This window comes from Babylonia areolata, chromosome 12, assembly GCF_041734735.1.
Source record: "Babylonia areolata isolate BAREFJ2019XMU chromosome 12, ASM4173473v1, whole genome shotgun sequence".
In the NCBI taxonomy this organism is placed as follows: Eukaryota; Metazoa; Mollusca; class Gastropoda; order Neogastropoda; family Buccinidae; genus Babylonia; species Babylonia areolata.
Genome location: NC_134887.1, coordinates 26,488,050 through 26,505,291, shown reverse-complemented (window position 1 = coordinate 26,505,291; position 17,242 = coordinate 26,488,050). Strand labels below are relative to the sequence as shown.

Here is a 17,242-nt window from a genome sequence, read left to right as displayed (position 1 = left end):
GTCCATGATGAGAACAAACGCAGGGGTCATCAGTCAGAAGGAGTCATCTTGCATCATGACAACGCAAGGCCTCACACAGCAGCCCGAACGGTGCAGACCATCAACGAGCTGGGCTGGGAACTGCTCCCTCATCCCTCTTACAGCCCAGACCTTGCCCCTTCAGACTTTCACCTGTTTGGTCCCTTGAAAGCGTTCACGACAGGCACGAAGTTTGAAAGTGACGATGAAGTCAAAAGTGTTGTGAGCGACTGGCTGAGACATCAGTCCAAAGATTTTTACGCTGAGGGAATACGGAAGCATGTGCACAGATGGGAAAAGTGTGTGACAGTGCTGGGAGACTACTTGAAAAAAGAAAAGAAAAAAAAGTAAGCTTCTATCTGTATTGGAAGTCCTTATACCGAAAAATTCACCTTATTTATTGAATGACCCTCGTACTTGTGTTTATTTCTTTCATGAAGAGGAATATTGTGCTTCTCTCTTTCTCTCACTTTCTCTCTGTATCTGTCTGCCCACCCCATCTCTCTCTCTCTTTCTCTCTCGTGTGTGTGTGTGTGTGTGTGTGTGTCAACGTATGTGTGAGTTTGTGTCTATGTGTGTGTGTGTGTGTTTGGTGGGGGGCATCTGTATCTGAGAAAAAGAGAAAGATAAAGAGACATGGGCGAAACCTTGTAACCTAGCACATATGTGTATGCCTACGTCAGTGTGCTTTTTTTCTGGCAGAGAAGTACTGTGCCTCAAGGCGGATGTACATCTGTGGAAATGGTGACACTCGGTGTCGGTCACGGGCAAATTTCTGTGATGGTCAGAAGGACTGTGCTGATGGCATGGATGAAAAGAACTGTAGTGAGTTGGTATCTCTCTCTGTCTCTGTGACTCTGTTATCTGTATAAAGCACTCAAGAGGTGAAGTGTATAATATATTACATAATGAAGACTAACCTGAGTATGTAGCTCAACTGAATATACCCCTTCTAAGAGACCATGGCCTATTTGAATGAAAAAATTCAGTCTCTCTTTTGCTTTGTATACAAATGAATATACGAACGTGTGTGCGCGAGCGTATGTGTGTGTGCATGTGTGTGCGTGTGTGTGTGTGTGTGTGTGTGTGTGTGTGTGTATGTGTGTGTGTGTGTGTGTGTGCATGTGTGTGTGTACATGTGCGTGCGTGCGTGCGTGCGTGTGTGTGTGTGTGTGTGTGTGTGTGTGTGTTTAATGCAGCGGCATACTGTAACAAGAAGCGGATGTACATCTGTGGAAATGGTGACACTCGGTGTCGGTCACGGGCAGATTTCTGTGATGGTCAGAAGGACTGTGCTGATGGCATGGATGAAAAGAACTGTGGTGAGTTGGTATCTTCCTCTATGTGTGTGTGTGTGTGTGTGTGTGTGTGTGTGCGTAACCAAGATTCGCCATTGTTTGTTTGAATATGGGTTTGGATTTGATAGGTTCAGCCAAGGTGTCGGTAGCATCCTGACGTTTATCGGTGTGTTTCGACAACGACTGATTGATTGTAGATTGCAGAAATGGTCTGAACATATTCAAAATAGTGAGATTTAGTTTCTATAAGAAATTTAGCTGTGTGTCTGATCTGAAACCTTACTTAGTATTTAACATGGATAGACAATTAAAATATGTAACAACAAGATTTAGATTAGGTATTACCGAACTAGGGATCCATCATTACAGAATAATTAAGGACAGTGATCTGACCTGACCATTATGCAAAGACTCACAAGAAAATGAGATACACTTTGTTCTTTGCTGTCCAGCTTTAAGGAACATTTGTGAGGAACTTATTTAGTCAAAATATTATAGAAAATCTACGTTGTTTAAATTGAACTTATTGGTGTCATCTACTTCCCCTGAAGTTGTTCGTAAATTTTCACAATTTTTATGCAAAGCTTTCAAATTCAGAGAAATAGCTATTTCGTGAAAACGCTGTGTGTTTTGTTTGCTTGTTTTTCTTTTATTGTTCTGCACATTGAACTGTAATGCAGTTATATTTTTGACTGTGTTTATTGATGATCACAGTATCATGATGTAATGTTTGTAAAATGATGTTCACATTCCCCTTCATAAGGGGCCTAGGCCTATACATGAATAAACCATCTTGAATCTTGAATATATATATATATGTCTCTCTGTGTCTCTCTGTCTGTCTGTCTCTCATCTGAATATGCACTCAAGAGGTGAAGTATATATGTCACATTATGAAAACTTAAGTGAATGTGTGTCTTCCCCTTGTATGAGGCTATGCCTTATTAAGATAAACAATATCTCAGTCTCTCTTTCTATTCATTTACAAATAAAAACACGTATTTGTGTATGTGCCGGTATGTGTGTGCGTGCGTGCATGTTTGCGTGCGTACATGTGCGTGTGTGTGTGTGTGTGTGTGTGTGTGTGTGTGTGTTTAATGCAGCGGCATACTGTAACAAGAAGCGGATGTACATCTGTGGAAATGGTGACACTCGGTGTCGGTCACGGGCAGATTTCTGTGATGGTCAGAAGGACTGTGCTGATGGCATGGATGAAAAGAACTGTGGTGAGTTGGTATCTTCCTCTATGTGTGTGTGTGTGTGTGTGTGTGTGTGTGTGTGTGTGTGTGTGTGCGTAACCAAGATTCGCCATTGTTTGTTTGAATATGGGTTTGGATTTGATAGGTTCAGCCAAGGTGTCGGTAGCATCCTGACGTTTATCGGTGTGTTTCGACAACGACTGATTGATTGTAGATTGCAGAAATGGTCTGAACATATTCAAAATAGTGAGATTTAGTTTCTATAAGAAATTTAGCTGTGTGTCTGATCTGAAACCTTACTTAGTATTTAACATGGATAGACAATTAAAATATGTAACAACAAGATTTAGATTAGGTATTACCGAACTAGGGATCCATCATTACAGAATAATTAAGGACAGTGATCTGACCTGACCATTATGCAAAGACTCACAAGAAAATGAGATACACTTTGTTCTTTGCTGTCCAGCTTTAAGGAACATTTGTGAGGAACTTATTTAGTCAAAATATTATAGAAAATCTACGTTGTTTAAATTGAACTTATTGGTGTCATCTACTTCCCCTGAAGTTGTTCGTAAATTTTCACAATTTTTATGCAAAGCTTTCAAATTCAGAGAAATAGCTATTTCGTGAAAACGCTGTGTGTTTTGTTTGCTTGTTTTTCTTTTATTGTTCTGCACATTGAACTGTAATGCAGTTATATTTTTGACTGTGTTTATTGATGATCACAGTATCATGATGTAATGTTTGTAAAATGATGTTCACATTCCCCTTCATAAGGGGCCTAGGCCTATACATGAATAAACCATCTTGAATCTTGAATATATATATATATGTCTCTCTGTGTCTCTCTGTCTGTCTGTCTCTCATCTGAATATGCACTCAAGAGGTGAAGTATATATGTCACATTATGAAAACTTAAGTGAATGTGTGTCTTCCCCTTGTATGAGGCTATGCCTTATTAAGATAAACAATATCTCAGTCTCTCTTTCTATTCATTTAAAAATAAAAACACGTATTTGTGTATGTGCCGGTATGTGTGTGCGTGCGTGCATGTTTGCGTGCGTACATGTGCGTGCGTGTGTGTGTGTGTGTGTGTGTGTGTGTGTGTGTGTTTAATGCAGCGGCATACTGTAACAAGAAGCGGATGTACATCTGTGGAAATGGTGACACTCGGTGTCGGTCACGGGCAGATTTCTGTGATGGTCAGAAGGACTGTGCTGATGGCATGGATGAAAAGAACTGTGGTGAGTTGGTATCTTCCTCTATGTGTGTGTGTGTGTGTGTGTGTGTGTGTGTGTGTGCGTAACCAAGATTCGCCATTGTTTGTTTGAATATGGGTTTGGATTTGATAGGTTCAGCCAAGGTGTCGGTAGCATCCTGACGTTTATCGGTGTGTTTCGACAACGACTGATTGATTGTAGATTGCAGAAATGGTCTGAACATATTCAAAATAGTGAGATTTAGTTTCTATAAGAAATTTAGCTGTGTGTCTGATCTGAAACCTTACTTAGTATTTAACATGGATAGACAATTAAAATATGTAACAACAAGATTTAGATTAGGTATTACCGAACTAGGGATCCATCATTACAGAATAATTAAGGACAGTGATCTGACCTGACCATTATGCAAAGACTCACAAGAAAATGAGATACACTTTGTTCTTTGCTGTCCAGCTTTAAGGAACATTTGTGAGGAACTTATTTAGTCAAAATATTATAGAAAATCTACGTTGTTTAAATTGAACTTATTGGTGTCATCTACTTCCCCTGAAGTTGTTCGTAAATTTTCACAATTTTTATGCAAAGCTTTCAAATTCAGAGAAATAGCTATTTCGTGAAAACGCTGTGTGTTTTGTTTGCTTGTTTTTCTTTTATTGTTCTGCACATTGAACTGTAATGCAGTTATATTTTTGACTGTGTTTATTGATGATCACAGTATCATGATGTAATGTTTGTAAAATGATGTTCACATTCCCCTTCATAAGGGGCCTAGGCCTATACATGAATAAACCATCTTGAATCTTGAATATATATATATATGTCTCTCTGTGTCTCTCTGTCTGTCTGTCTCTCATCTGAATATGCACTCAAGAGGTGAAGTATATATGTCACATTATGAAAACTTAAGTGAATGTGTGTCTTCCCCTTGTATGAGGCTATGCCTTATTAAGATAAACAATATCTCAGTCTCTCTTTCTATTCATTTACAAATAAAAACACGTATTTGTGTATGTGCCGGTATGTGTGTGCGTGCGTGCATGTTTGCGTGCGTACATGTGCGTGTGTGTGTGTGTGTGTGTGTGTGTGTGTGTGTGTGTGTGTGTGTGTGTGTGTGTGTTTAATGCAGCGGCATACTGTAACAAGAAGCGGATGTACATCTGTGGAAATGGTGACACTCGGTGTCGGTCACGGGCAGATTTCTGTGATGGTCAGAAGGACTGTGCTGATGGCATGGATGAAAAGAACTGTGGTCAGTGGCCTCCATCTCTCCCCCTCCATCTCTGTGCATCTAGGGCCTACACACACACACACACACACACACACACACACACACACACACACACACACATATATATATATATATATATATATATATATATATATATACGCAGACACGCTTGAACAAACTGACTATAACACAAACAATGAAACACGCTCAAGATGAAGACAGAATTGAACTGAATTGAATACATTTTGTTTTCTGAGGGTAATAGAGTTAGCAAGAATATGCTTTTTATTCCTCCAGCCATTGAATGGGAACAGTCAGATAAAACAAAGGGGAGAGACGCACTGAATGAGATACGAATGCAGACTGACAGACAGACTCACACTGTCACAGGCTTGAAAAAGATAAATGCCTTTAAGGGCCCTTTTTGATCTGTAACGTTGAAGGTCTATAAAAATACTACCAGACCACAACTTTATTGACTGTGTCACTTCATTTTACATTACGTTCGTTTGATGCGAATATTTATTTTGATGATTGTGGCATGCTGCATTCACCTGTGGTCAAAGTGTCCAGGACAGGTGGAGGGTCAGTAGCGCAGTACTTATGGTCAACGCGTCTTTTGCACAGTTAGTTTGACGTTAATATACATGTTGACAATTAACCATGCTCTCGGTTATATGAAACACGTTTTGGTTGTGAAAAAGATGCGCTGTTTATAGGAAAACATCATCATCCAGTCGAAAAACCATACTTTGAAGAAAAAAGATTACAATTGTCCAATTGATGAACTTGTAAACTTTATAATTATTCTTACTCAGTGAAATTAGATGAGGATGTGTTTTGCTAATGGTGGAGAAATGAGCGACAGATTTTGCGGATGGATTCTCGAAAGTCGTGTTGAATTTATATCGACGATGTTGTTTATTCTGAAGAATTTTTATTTCAAAGGAAATCAGAGGATTTAGGTTAAAAAAAAGCAAAACAAAAAAAAGCTTTGAAAACGCCCTATTTATGTACAGCAAATGTTACCACTGAATTGCTTATTCCAGAATTGTTTTATTTCAGATTGTGGTAATAGCGTTATTGAACACTAGTCTTCCCTTGATATTACGTCATATGGAAGACAGCCAACTTTACCCAAACTAGTAGAACCGAAACACTTGCCAGTAGAGCTGAAGATAAACAGAAAAAAAATGACTTTTAATCAGTACTCATGAATCAAACAAGAGTTTTGAAGTAGGTCCTAAACTGAAATGCGATCCGGACAAAGAACATGTTTTTCCATGCACTCTTAAGGACGGTGGAGACTCAGACAGCTCTTGAAGAAGCAACCACCTTGTGAGATGGCGACATCGAGTCAGCTTTGAAAAGGTTCACGGATATTTGACATAGGCTGCGAGTGTATGGGGCATACAGTGAAGGATGGAGTGAAAATATGAAAGCACAAGTTGGTGGCTTTTTTGTGTGGGTTTTTGGTTTGGTTGGTTGGTTGGTTTTGTGTTTGTTTGTGAGAGTGATGAAAAACAGGGAGGTAAAGCGGGCTATTGAGCACTTAAAGCGTACGAAAAAAGGCAACTTCATGAAAGTTTTACAGAAAAGCTATAATGATAAGAAAAAAACCGCTCATTTTGATAATAAGAGAGAAGTGTTGATCACAGTCAAGTACAACAGAAGAGGATTTTGATCTCATGTGAAGAATGTGGACAGAAAAACCTGACTGGACCCCACCCCTCTTCCCCACACTCCTGACAGAACTAGGAACATGGAAAGAGCATTCATTTTATACGTGACGTCAGTCAAGCATGCCACTAATGTGACAAATTTTAATGACTTGACATCCTGTACCGCGAACACCGGAACAAAATATCGTAATTGCGACATTTTGTACTGTTGTGACATTTTGTAACGCAACAGTCGTCCCATCACACCACACCAGGCTGCTCGCTCCACAGGCATTTGTGCAATGTTGTGTCCATGTTGAGGATTCCACACTGGTGGTAAAAGTGGAAACAAAGGGAACGCGGGGGATGTGAGGAAGAGTGAGTGAAACTGTGACATGGACAAGCGCCAAAAGCACAGACGACCTCCCCTATTCCTCCCTTCCCTCCCTGCAACAAGTGATCTGCAAGCTTTAACGAATAAAGAGAACGACGGATAGCCTTATCACACAATGATGTATTCTTCACATTATCCTTTCGTTTCAGGTGTAATCTTTCTGATGTTCGTGTCATCGAATTGTATCACCTGAGCACCTTTCAAACTATTCTTTGTCATGGACATCTGATCTGTTAATTAACACAGAAAACTGATTGATTTTGTTATTGTCCTTGTTTCTTGGCTCTTAATTGTTGAACTCCCGTTCGGTATATTGTTCATATAATTATTGTATATTCGTTTAAAAAAAGAAAAAAGAAATGCATTTCAGACTGTCGATCACAATGTGTGTTTCTGTATCAGTTTCAGTTCCTCAGAGCCTCAGTATATCTCAGTGTTTGGCTGTCTGTGACTCTCTCCGTCATTCCGTGTGTCTGCCTGTCTGTCCCAGTCTCTCACTCACACTCCTGTACTCACTTTCACTTCTTGTTTCTCTGTCTTGATGTCACGTGTCTTGTCCGTCAGTCTCAACTATCCGTGTCGTTTCTCTCCAGTAAGTGTGAGTGTGGGTGGGGAGGTGGGAGGGGTGCAAAATATCATGAGTGCTTTCACGGCAGTAACTTCCGAGCGAATGATAAAGATTAGTCATTGTGCACTGATACTACGATCAGCTTGTAAGAACATTTAGAAATGTCTCCTGTCTTGTAACATTGTGAAATATTCAGTATGAGTGCATTTGTGGAATTGACTTCCGAACTTCCGAGCGAATATATGACAATTCGGTAAAGAATAAAGTTTTGTCATCGTACAAGGCCAGAGTGGACATATTTTGCTGTACCAAAATTACCGAAGTAACAAAAAATACAACCATGGAACTTAACTCTAGCAATCAATGAGTACTGTACATGTGTGGATGGGTGTGACTCTATACCATAGAGAGAGAAAATAGATCATATTATGAGACCTGTCACAGGAGGGGAAGATAGCGTAGGACCTTGAACCCTCGTTCATGTGTGCATGTGTACTTCTGCTTTTTTTTTTTCTGGCAGAGGAGTACTGTGCCTCAAGGCGGATGTACATCTGTGGAAATGGTGACACTCGGTGTCGGTCACGGGCAGATTTCTGTGATGGTCAGAAGGACTGTGCTGACGGCATGGATGAAAAGAACTGTAGTGAGTTGGTATCTCTCTCTGTCTCTGTCTCCTGTATAAAGTACTCAAGAGGTGAAGTGTACAATATATCACATAATGAAGACTACCCTGAGTGTGTGGCTCTACTGTATATACCCCTTCTAAGAGGCCATGACCTATTTGAATGACGCATCTCAGTCTTTCGCTTTGTATACAAATGAATATACGAACGTGTGTGCGCGAGCGTATGTGTGTGTGTGTGTGTGTGGTGTGTGTGTGTGTGTGTGTGTGTGTGTGTGTGTGTGTGTGTGTGTATGTGTGTGTGTGTGTGGGCGCGCGCGCGCGCGCGCGCGCGTGCGTGCGTGTGTGTGTGTGTTTAATGCAGCGGCATACTGTAACAAGAAGCGGATGTACATCTGTGGAAATGGTGACACTCGGTGTCGGTCACGGGCAGATTTCTGTGATGGTCAGAAGGACTGTGCTGATGGCATGGATGAAAAGAACTGTGGTGAGTTGGTATCTGTGTGTGTGTGTGTGTGTGTGTGCGCGCGCGCGCGCGCGCGTAACCAAGATTCGCCATTGTTTGTTTGAATATGGGTTTGGATTTGATAGGTTCAGCCAAGGTGTCGGTAGCATCCTGGCGTTTATCGGTGTGTTTCGACAACGACTGATTGATTGTAGATGGCAGAAATGGTCTGATCATATTCAAAATAGTGAGATTTAGTTTCTATAAGAAATTTAGCTGTGTGTCTGATCTGAAACCTTACTTAGTATTTAACATGGATAGACAATTAAAATATGTAACAACAAGATTTAGATTAGGTATTACCGAACTAGGGATCCATCATTACAGAATAATTAAGGACAGTGATCTGACCTGTCCATTATGCAAAGACTCACAAGAAAATGAGATACACTTTGTTCTTTGCTGTCCAGCTTTAAGGAACATTTGTGAGGAGCTTATTTAGTCAAAATAACATTTAGAAATCTCTCCTGTCTTTTAACATTGTGAAATATTCAGTATGAGTGCATTCGTGGAATTGACTTCCGAACTTCCGAGCTAATATGTGCCAATTCGGTAAAGAATAAAGTTTTGTCATCGTACAAGGCCAGAGTGGACATATTTTGCTGTACCAAAATTACCGAAGTAACAAAAAATACAACCATGGAACTTAACTCTAGCAATCAATGAGTACTGTACATGTGTGGGTGGCTGTGACTATACCATAGAGAGAGAAAAGAGATCATATTATGAGACCTGCCACAGGAGGGAAGATAGCGTAGGACCTTGAACCCTCGTTCATGTGTGCATGTGTACTTCTGCTTTTTTTTTCTGGCAGAGAAGTACTGTGCCTCAAGGCGGATGTACATCTGTGGAAATGGTGACACACGGTGTCGGTCACGGGCAGATTTCTGTGATGGTCAGAAGGACTGTGCTGATGGCATGGATGAAAAGAACTGTAGTGAGTTGGTATCTCTCTCTGTCTCTGTCTCTGTTATCGGTATAAAGCACTCAAGAGGTGAAGTGTATAATATATCACATAATGAAGACTAACCTGAGTGTGTGGCTCAACTGTATATACCCCTTCTAAGAGGCCATGGTCTATTTGAATGACACATCTCAGTCTTTCTCTTTTGCTTTGTATACAAATGAATATACGAACGTGTGTGTGTGTGTGTGTGTGTGTGTGTGTGTGTGTTTAATGCAGCGGCATACTGTAACAAGAAGCGGATGTACATCTGTGGAAATGGTGACACTCGGTGTCGGTCACGGGCAGATTTCTGTGATGGTCAGAAGGACTGTGCTGATGGCATGGATGAAAAGAACTGTGGTGAGTTGGTATCTCTCTCTGGATATATATATATATGTGTGTGTGTGTGTGTGTGTGTGTGTGTGTGTGTGTGTGTGTGTTCTTTGATTTTATGTTCTTTAATTCAAATCTTTAAGTCAAATCACGGTATATGATGTTGAATATGGATGGAACATAATTTAAAAAGAGTTGACAGAAAGAAAAATGGACGAATACAGAAAGTGAGAGAGGATGGGACATAAATAAATGGCGTTGCTCACATGTATTTATAGAAATGGATATAAGGATAATCATATATAAACATGTTGTCAACTTTGAAGAAATGCCTAAGCAAGACTTGGTACGAGTGACTACAATACGTAAACTACTGAACCATCTTGTGAAAGTCTTTCAGTTAGTTTTCTGTTCACAGGCAGAATAGTTTGGTAAGGAGGTCCTGTCGGGAAATGTAATTGTTTACTGTGGATAGTTTTAACGTGTTTTATTATTTGTTTTTGGAGCATTATCGCAATACGTAGCAATCAGTCTTGAGTGATACAAAAGTTTACACTGATTTTTGTAACTTTAAGGAAAAACAAACATAAATATTTTCCAAAAAATGGCCAACCATTGGAATGAACTGACAATCCACATCGAACGTGCACAAATACTTGTATTTTTATAAGCTCTGTGAATTAAATGCAAGTAATAACAATATATTTAGAACGACTTTGATGATAAGTCAGTTATGGCAAACTAAACCCCTTTAGTAAGTATGCACTAGACAAGATTATTAGTTATCACTATTTTATAATGAAGGTACATTTATGACTAAGACCGTATCAATTGTACTTCAACCTGAACCAAAACTTGATAAGAATTCTCAGTTTATCAAAAACCAACATACACGTTTTGATCAGGGACTTATCCATCTGTAAGAAAATAAGGTGGTTCCAGTAGACCATGTTATTGCCAGCCAGTGTTGTTGCAGTAAATATATCGAATTTCGTCCTGTTTGGCTTCAGTATATGTTATGGCTACGTTTGTTTTTGATGCTTGTAATGTATCTTTCCTTCACTTTTATCTGTCTCTGTCTTCTTTGTCCGTTGTCAATGCAAACATGACGAGGAAAAGAGAAAGCCATTATTTGACAATCACGTATGCCGGACTTGCTGTGTCATTCAGTGCTGGATATAATTTTGTTCTTCATAATGGTTTGCTGACTGATCAGCAGATGTTTAATTAAAGCAATAAATTTCGTTTATTCTTTCTTTCTCTGTGATGATGGGAGTGTGTTTGAGTGCGTGCGCATATGTGAGTGTTTCTGATGATCATCATGATGATTTGTAAGAGAAGGGTGATGACAATTACGATCATGATGAAAATGACGAATAACTAGTTCTATTATGACATGAAAATGATTGTCATTACCATTACTGTTTGTGATGCAGAGAAGTACTGTGCCTCAAGACGGATGTACATCTGTGGAAATGGTGACACTCGGTGTCGGTCACGGGCAGATTTCTGTGATGGTCAGGAGGACTGTGCTGATGGCATGGATGAAAAGAACTGTGGTGAGTGGCCTCGTCCTCCCCTCTCTTTGTTCTTCCATGTCATACCCTGTCTCTTTTCTGTGTGCGCCTATCTGTGTGTTTAAATAGGTGTGCATGTGTGTGTGTGTGTGTGTGTGTGTGTGAGTGTGTGACGGGGAGGGGGTGGCTGGTGGGGTGGAGGGAGGGAATGGGACAGCAGCAGAGGTTAACATCATCAAATATTAACATTTGTTTAAGTGGCGACAGCTGGATGGTTTGAGTTCGATTCAGCCACTGCCACTGAAACGAAAGCGGGTCAGGCACACACTGGTTCACGTGACTGCATGATGTAACACTTATACACTTCTCGTCACAATGATTCGTCACTAGTTGGCCAGCACAAAGAAGAGTCTGGGAGATGCAGTGCAGGTGACCATCATCAATGATGAATGCATCGTAGGAGACAGCGGACAGGTGGAAAGGCTGAGGTGGGGATGGATTGTGATTGAGGTGAGAGTAACAATGATTAATTTCAACTGACACAGATGCTAGAATTGAATCATTGGCGCTGGTCAGAGCATTAACGTTAATGTTATGCTAGCTGAACCAATAGCTAATCTACATACAGATACGCTGAGGCAGAATCACGTGGCAATGATTTCCATTACCATTATTGTTTGTGATGCAGAGGAGTACTGTGCCTCAAGGCGGATGTACATCTGTGGAAATGGTGACACTCGGTGTCGGTCACGGGCAGATTTCTGTGATGGTCAGAAGGACTGTGCTGATGGCATGGATGAAAAGAACTGTGGTCAGTGAACACTCCCTCTCCCCCTCTTTGTACTCACGTCCTCTCTCTCTCTCTCTCTCTGTCCTCTTCCATCCCCGTCTCTCTCTGTATCTTTAAAGCCAACAAAACCCATGTCAAGCCCATGTGCCCCTTTAATTCTGTCTTTGCCAGCTGGGTCACACTCTATTCGCCACGCAGTGCACGCATAGTGGACTTTCCCTTGTACTCTCAGTCTTTTCCAGCTTTGAGTGTGAGGTTCGATCCCTTCCAACACACAACAAACCCTGCCTCCTGTATATGATAAAATGTTCTGTCTTGTTTCAATGAGAATGCCATGAAACAATAACAAAAAGACGGTTCACTGAGTGTCAGGAATACAAGAGCGTTTTGTGATTCCGTTCTGTGAACTAGATGTGCTTTAAAAGTCATTGTTTTATCTGGAGATAACGGAGATAACTTCCTCTTTCGCTTCGTCAGGTCTCCACACTCAACTCTTTCAAGTCGGGCCTTAAAACCCACTTCTTCACAAGATAGCCTCCCTCCCCCACCTCTTCCTTGTCTTCAGTTTCTTCAGTTTTAGAGTTATGCATTGCGTGTGAATGACTGGTGTGAAAGCGCTTAGATTTGTCTCTGCACAAGATTCAGCGCTATATAAATACCATTATTATTATTATTATTATAAAACTGTCATAAGGGAAACAGCTGGATCCTTTGGCGTGTCATAAGTCTGATTTATGTTGAAGAGTTAAGCGGTGTAGTCTGTCAGCACCAACATCATTCCTTCTCACTGGTTGTATGCTCCGTGTTTGAACAAAAGGAGAAGGAGACACCAAGTGTCGGTCTGCCTCTGATGACGATGATGGTGATGATGATGATGATGACGATGATAGTGATGATGACGATGATGGTGACGATGATGATGATGACGATGATGGTGACGATGATGGTGATGATGATGATGATGACGATGATAGTGATGATGATGGTGATGATGACGATGATAGTGATGATGATGACGATGATGGTGATGATGATGACAAAGACGACGACGACGACGACGACGACGATGATGATGATGATGATAACGATGATGATGATGACGATGATGTTGATGATAATGATGATGATGACGATGATGGTGATGATGATGATGACGACGATGATGATGATGACGATGATGGTGATGATGATGATGACGATGATGGTGATGATGATGATGACGATGGCGGATTATTGACGACATTGATGACAACGATGTTGACATGATGGCCATGATGTTTCTGATACAGGGGCGTACTGTCGCCACAGGAGGATGTACATCTGTGGCGGCGGGGACACCAGATGTCGGTCACGTGCAGACTTCTGTGACGGGATACAGGACTGTGCCAACGGTGTTGATGAACGGGACTGCTGTGAGTTGTCTGTCCTTCTCTCTGTCACACACATTCTCTGTCCCTTCTCCCTCTCTGTCACACACACATTCTCTGTCCCTTCTCCCTCTCTGTCACACACATTCTCTGTCCCTTCTCCCTCTCTGTCACACACACATTCTCTGTCCCTTCTCCCTCTCTGTCACACACATGCTCTGTCCCTTCTCCCACTCTGTCACACACATTCTCTGTCCCTTCCTCTCTGTCACACACACATTCTCTGTCCCTTCCTCTCTGTCACACACATTCTCTGTCTCTTCTCCCTCTCTGTCACACACACATTCTCTGTCCCTTCTCCCTCTCTGTCACACACACATTCTCTGTCTCTTCTCCCTCTCTGTCACACACACATTCTCTGTCCCTTCTCCCTCTCTGTCACACACATTCTCTGTCCCTTCTCCCTCTCTGTCACACACACATCCTCTGTCCCTTCTCCCTCTCTGTCACACACATTCTCTGTCCCTTCTCCCTCTCTGTCACACACACATTCTCTGTCCCTTCTCCCTCTCTGTCACACACACATTCTCTGTCCCTTCTCCCTCTCTGTCACACACACATTCTCTGTCCATTCTCCCTCTCTGTCACACACACATTCTCTGTCCATTCTCCCTCTCTGTCACACACATTCTCTGTCCCTTCTCCCTCTCTGTCCCTTCTCCCTCTCTGTCACACACACATTCTCTGTCCATTCTCCCTCTCTGTCACACACATTCTCTGTCCCTTCTCCCTCTCTGTCACACACATTCTCTGTCCTTTCTCCCTCTCTGTCACACACATTCTCTGTCCCTTCTCCCTCTCTGTCACACACATTCTCTGTCCCTTCTCCCTCTCTGTCACACACACATTCTCTGTGCCTTCTCCCTCTCTGTCACACACATTCTCTGTCCCTTCTCCCTCTCTGTCACACACATTCTCTGTCCCTTCTCCCTCTCTGTCACACACACTTTCTCTGTCCCTTCTCCCTCTCTGTCTCATTGCATCTGTATCAAATAAAGCGTTTGCTCAAATGGAGAGACTGTGTATTTCCAGTTTCAGCTTGTCAAAGAGGCAATACTGCGTTCGGACAAATCCATAGACGCTACACCATATTTGCAAGGCAGATGCCTAACAGCAGTATAACATAATGCGCTCGCCAGGCATTGAGAGGATTTTTTTTCTACAGGATTTCGCCCGTTGTTGTTGCCATGGGTTCTTTTTCAGTGCGCGAAGTGTGTGCTGCATACAGGAACCCCGTTTATCGTCGCCTCCGAATGAACAGACGCTCAGAATTGACTTCCCATTTAAACTCGTGAGAAAGGGCAAGAGCGGGAATCGAAGCAAAACCCTCATGGACACTGGATTGGCAGATAAGCGCCTTAACCATTCTGCTACCTTTCCCCCTCCAGAAGTATCACTGCCATTAACATCATTATCGATTTGATCAATGTAATAAGATATTATAAAGGATATTATTTAAGTGTTGTTATTATCGCCATCATTATCGTTATATCGCCGTCGTCGTCGCCATCCACCTCATGGTTATCGAAGAATTTTTGCAGCTGTCAGAGCATTAAAGTGTGAACTTCAGCGTTAAACCTGGAACTGTCTTGCTTGGCAGTGACGGTTAGGATGACGACGACAACGACGACGATAACGATAATGATGACGATGTTGATGGTTGCGGTGATGATGATGATGGTGTTGATAGTTGCGGTAATGATGATGATGATGATGGTTGCAGTGACGATGATGATGATGATAATGTTGATGGTTGCTGTGATGATGATGATGATGATGCTTGCCTGTTCCCTTTAGTTTCTTCTCTTCTTTTTAGTTGGAAGGAACTGACAGCAAGCCCAACACAGCCGGAACTGACGTGGTGATGGCTTTGACGACCCCTCTTGGACTTCCTGCATCGTTTATCTAACATACTGTTCTGTGAATTATTCTAGATGGACATTTGGGTTTGGGGGGTAGTGTTATCATTATCATAATTTAGTTATGGAGACTTTTTTTGATATCTTAAAACATGACTGTAACCGCTCTCTGCCTCTCGTGTATGTAATGATATGATGACAGCTTTACTCTACTCTTCTCTACTCTACTGTACCGTACCGTACAGCACCGCACTGAGTGCACTGCACTGCACTGCTACAGCACACTACACTACACTACACTATACTACACTACACTACACTATACTTTTATGATGTAAGACAATGACGATATGATATCACATTATATATATGCTCTTTGTGTGTGCGTCTGGGCACGCATGTGTGAAAGTGCGTTTTAAATCCAGTCCTCAAGCACTAAATCTAACATTAAACAACAATGATCACAATGGAATGAGCTTTAATAAAGAATACACTGCAATGATAAAGGCCCCAGGAGGAACAAAGTGTTTCTACGAAATAATAATTGGAAAACCAGAAAAACCAAATGCCTGTAAAAATTGGGACTAGATTTTTGAAAACAAGCTTGATTGGAAAAAACAACAACATTTCTTTCAATACAAAGAAACCAACCAACCAAACAAAAAAAACAACAAAAAAACCCCATAAGATAAGATTAAAATGGTTCCACATGAAAATTACTTATCATATTCTTGTGACAAATTCGGCTTTGATGAAGATGGGAATACTCCCACATAATATGTGTAATTTTTGTAAGGAAGAAAGAGATACAGTTCTGCATTATTTATGGGAATGTAACCATGTACAACGTTTTTGGAACGAGTTTGTGAGATATTTAAAAGAAAAGTGTTTACATTGGGATAGACTTAACCTGAATGACACACTGGTGCTTTTTGGACATAACAAAATGAAAACTGATGAATGTTTCTCATATATTTTATTGATAGCTAAATTCTATGTATACAAATGTAGAATCAACAAAGTAAATCCAACACTACAAATGTTCAAAAAAGACTTCAAACAGGCATATGAAGTACACAAGTATGCCTTTAATATAACTATGGAATATAACAGGTTTATGGGAAAATGGGCACTTTATAACTGTTTAATACAAAATTAAGCTATACAATGCTACCTTGAAATGTTGCCATTGAACATATATTGTTTTGCTGTTGTGGACTTGTCAGTACTTAGAACTTAATTATATGCTTACTTTCTAATGCACAAAACATCTAAATTCTGTATCTGTAAACCTTTGTCTGAATAAAAAATGTTGAAAAAAAATCTTACATTAAACGGTTCGTAGCACAGGTTTTGTTGTTGTTGTTTTACGTTTTACTTTTGTACGCTTGAATGCGAGCGTACGTGTTGGGGACTAATGCAAAATTTTGCCCAAACAGAACACCTGGGATGTGTAACAAACAACTTTCCATTCTTATAGCCCCACCCCCCTCTCCCTTACTCTCTGTGTGTGTGTGTGTGTGTGTGTGTGCGCGCGCGCGCGCACGCGTTAACGTTCGTGCGTGCGTCCAATCGTGCGTGTGTACGTGAGAGAGAGACTATGACAATCCTTATACAAGAATGCATTGTATCGAAATACTCTTTTGTCACA

At 41.0% G+C, this 17,242-nt stretch overlaps 1 protein-coding gene across 7 annotated transcripts in view; it reads left to right on the top strand.

Moving 5' to 3' along the window:
* Nucleotides 1–16,933, top strand: part of LOC143288477 (uncharacterized) — a 20,916-nt gene extending 3,983 nt beyond the window's left edge. For 3 of the 7 annotated variants that reach the window (XM_076597005.1, XM_076597006.1, XM_076597004.1), the window contains 13 exons: nucleotides 721–843; nucleotides 1,218–1,340; nucleotides 2,420–2,542; nucleotides 3,640–3,762; nucleotides 4,868–4,990; nucleotides 8,113–8,235; nucleotides 8,579–8,701; nucleotides 9,534–9,656; nucleotides 9,903–10,025; nucleotides 11,435–11,557; nucleotides 12,204–12,326; nucleotides 13,595–13,717; nucleotides 15,549–16,933. In XM_076597005.1, coding sequence (XP_076453120.1) covers nucleotides 721–843; nucleotides 1,218–1,340; nucleotides 2,420–2,542; nucleotides 3,640–3,762; nucleotides 4,868–4,990; nucleotides 8,113–8,235; nucleotides 8,579–8,701; nucleotides 9,534–9,656; nucleotides 9,903–10,025; nucleotides 11,435–11,557; nucleotides 12,204–12,326; nucleotides 13,595–13,717; nucleotides 15,549–15,562 — 1,490 coding nt within the window. In that variant the 3' untranslated portion in view covers nucleotides 15,563–16,933. The remainder of the gene's footprint in view (nucleotides 1–720; nucleotides 844–1,217; nucleotides 1,341–2,419; nucleotides 2,543–3,639; nucleotides 3,763–4,867; nucleotides 4,991–8,112; nucleotides 8,236–8,578; nucleotides 8,702–9,533; nucleotides 9,657–9,902; nucleotides 10,026–11,434; nucleotides 11,558–12,203; nucleotides 12,327–13,594; nucleotides 13,718–15,548) is intronic. The other 4 variants (XM_076597011.1, XM_076597009.1, XM_076597007.1 and 1 more) reach the window with 4 other exon arrangements.
* The last annotated feature ends 309 nt before the right edge of the window (nucleotides 16,934–17,242 follow it).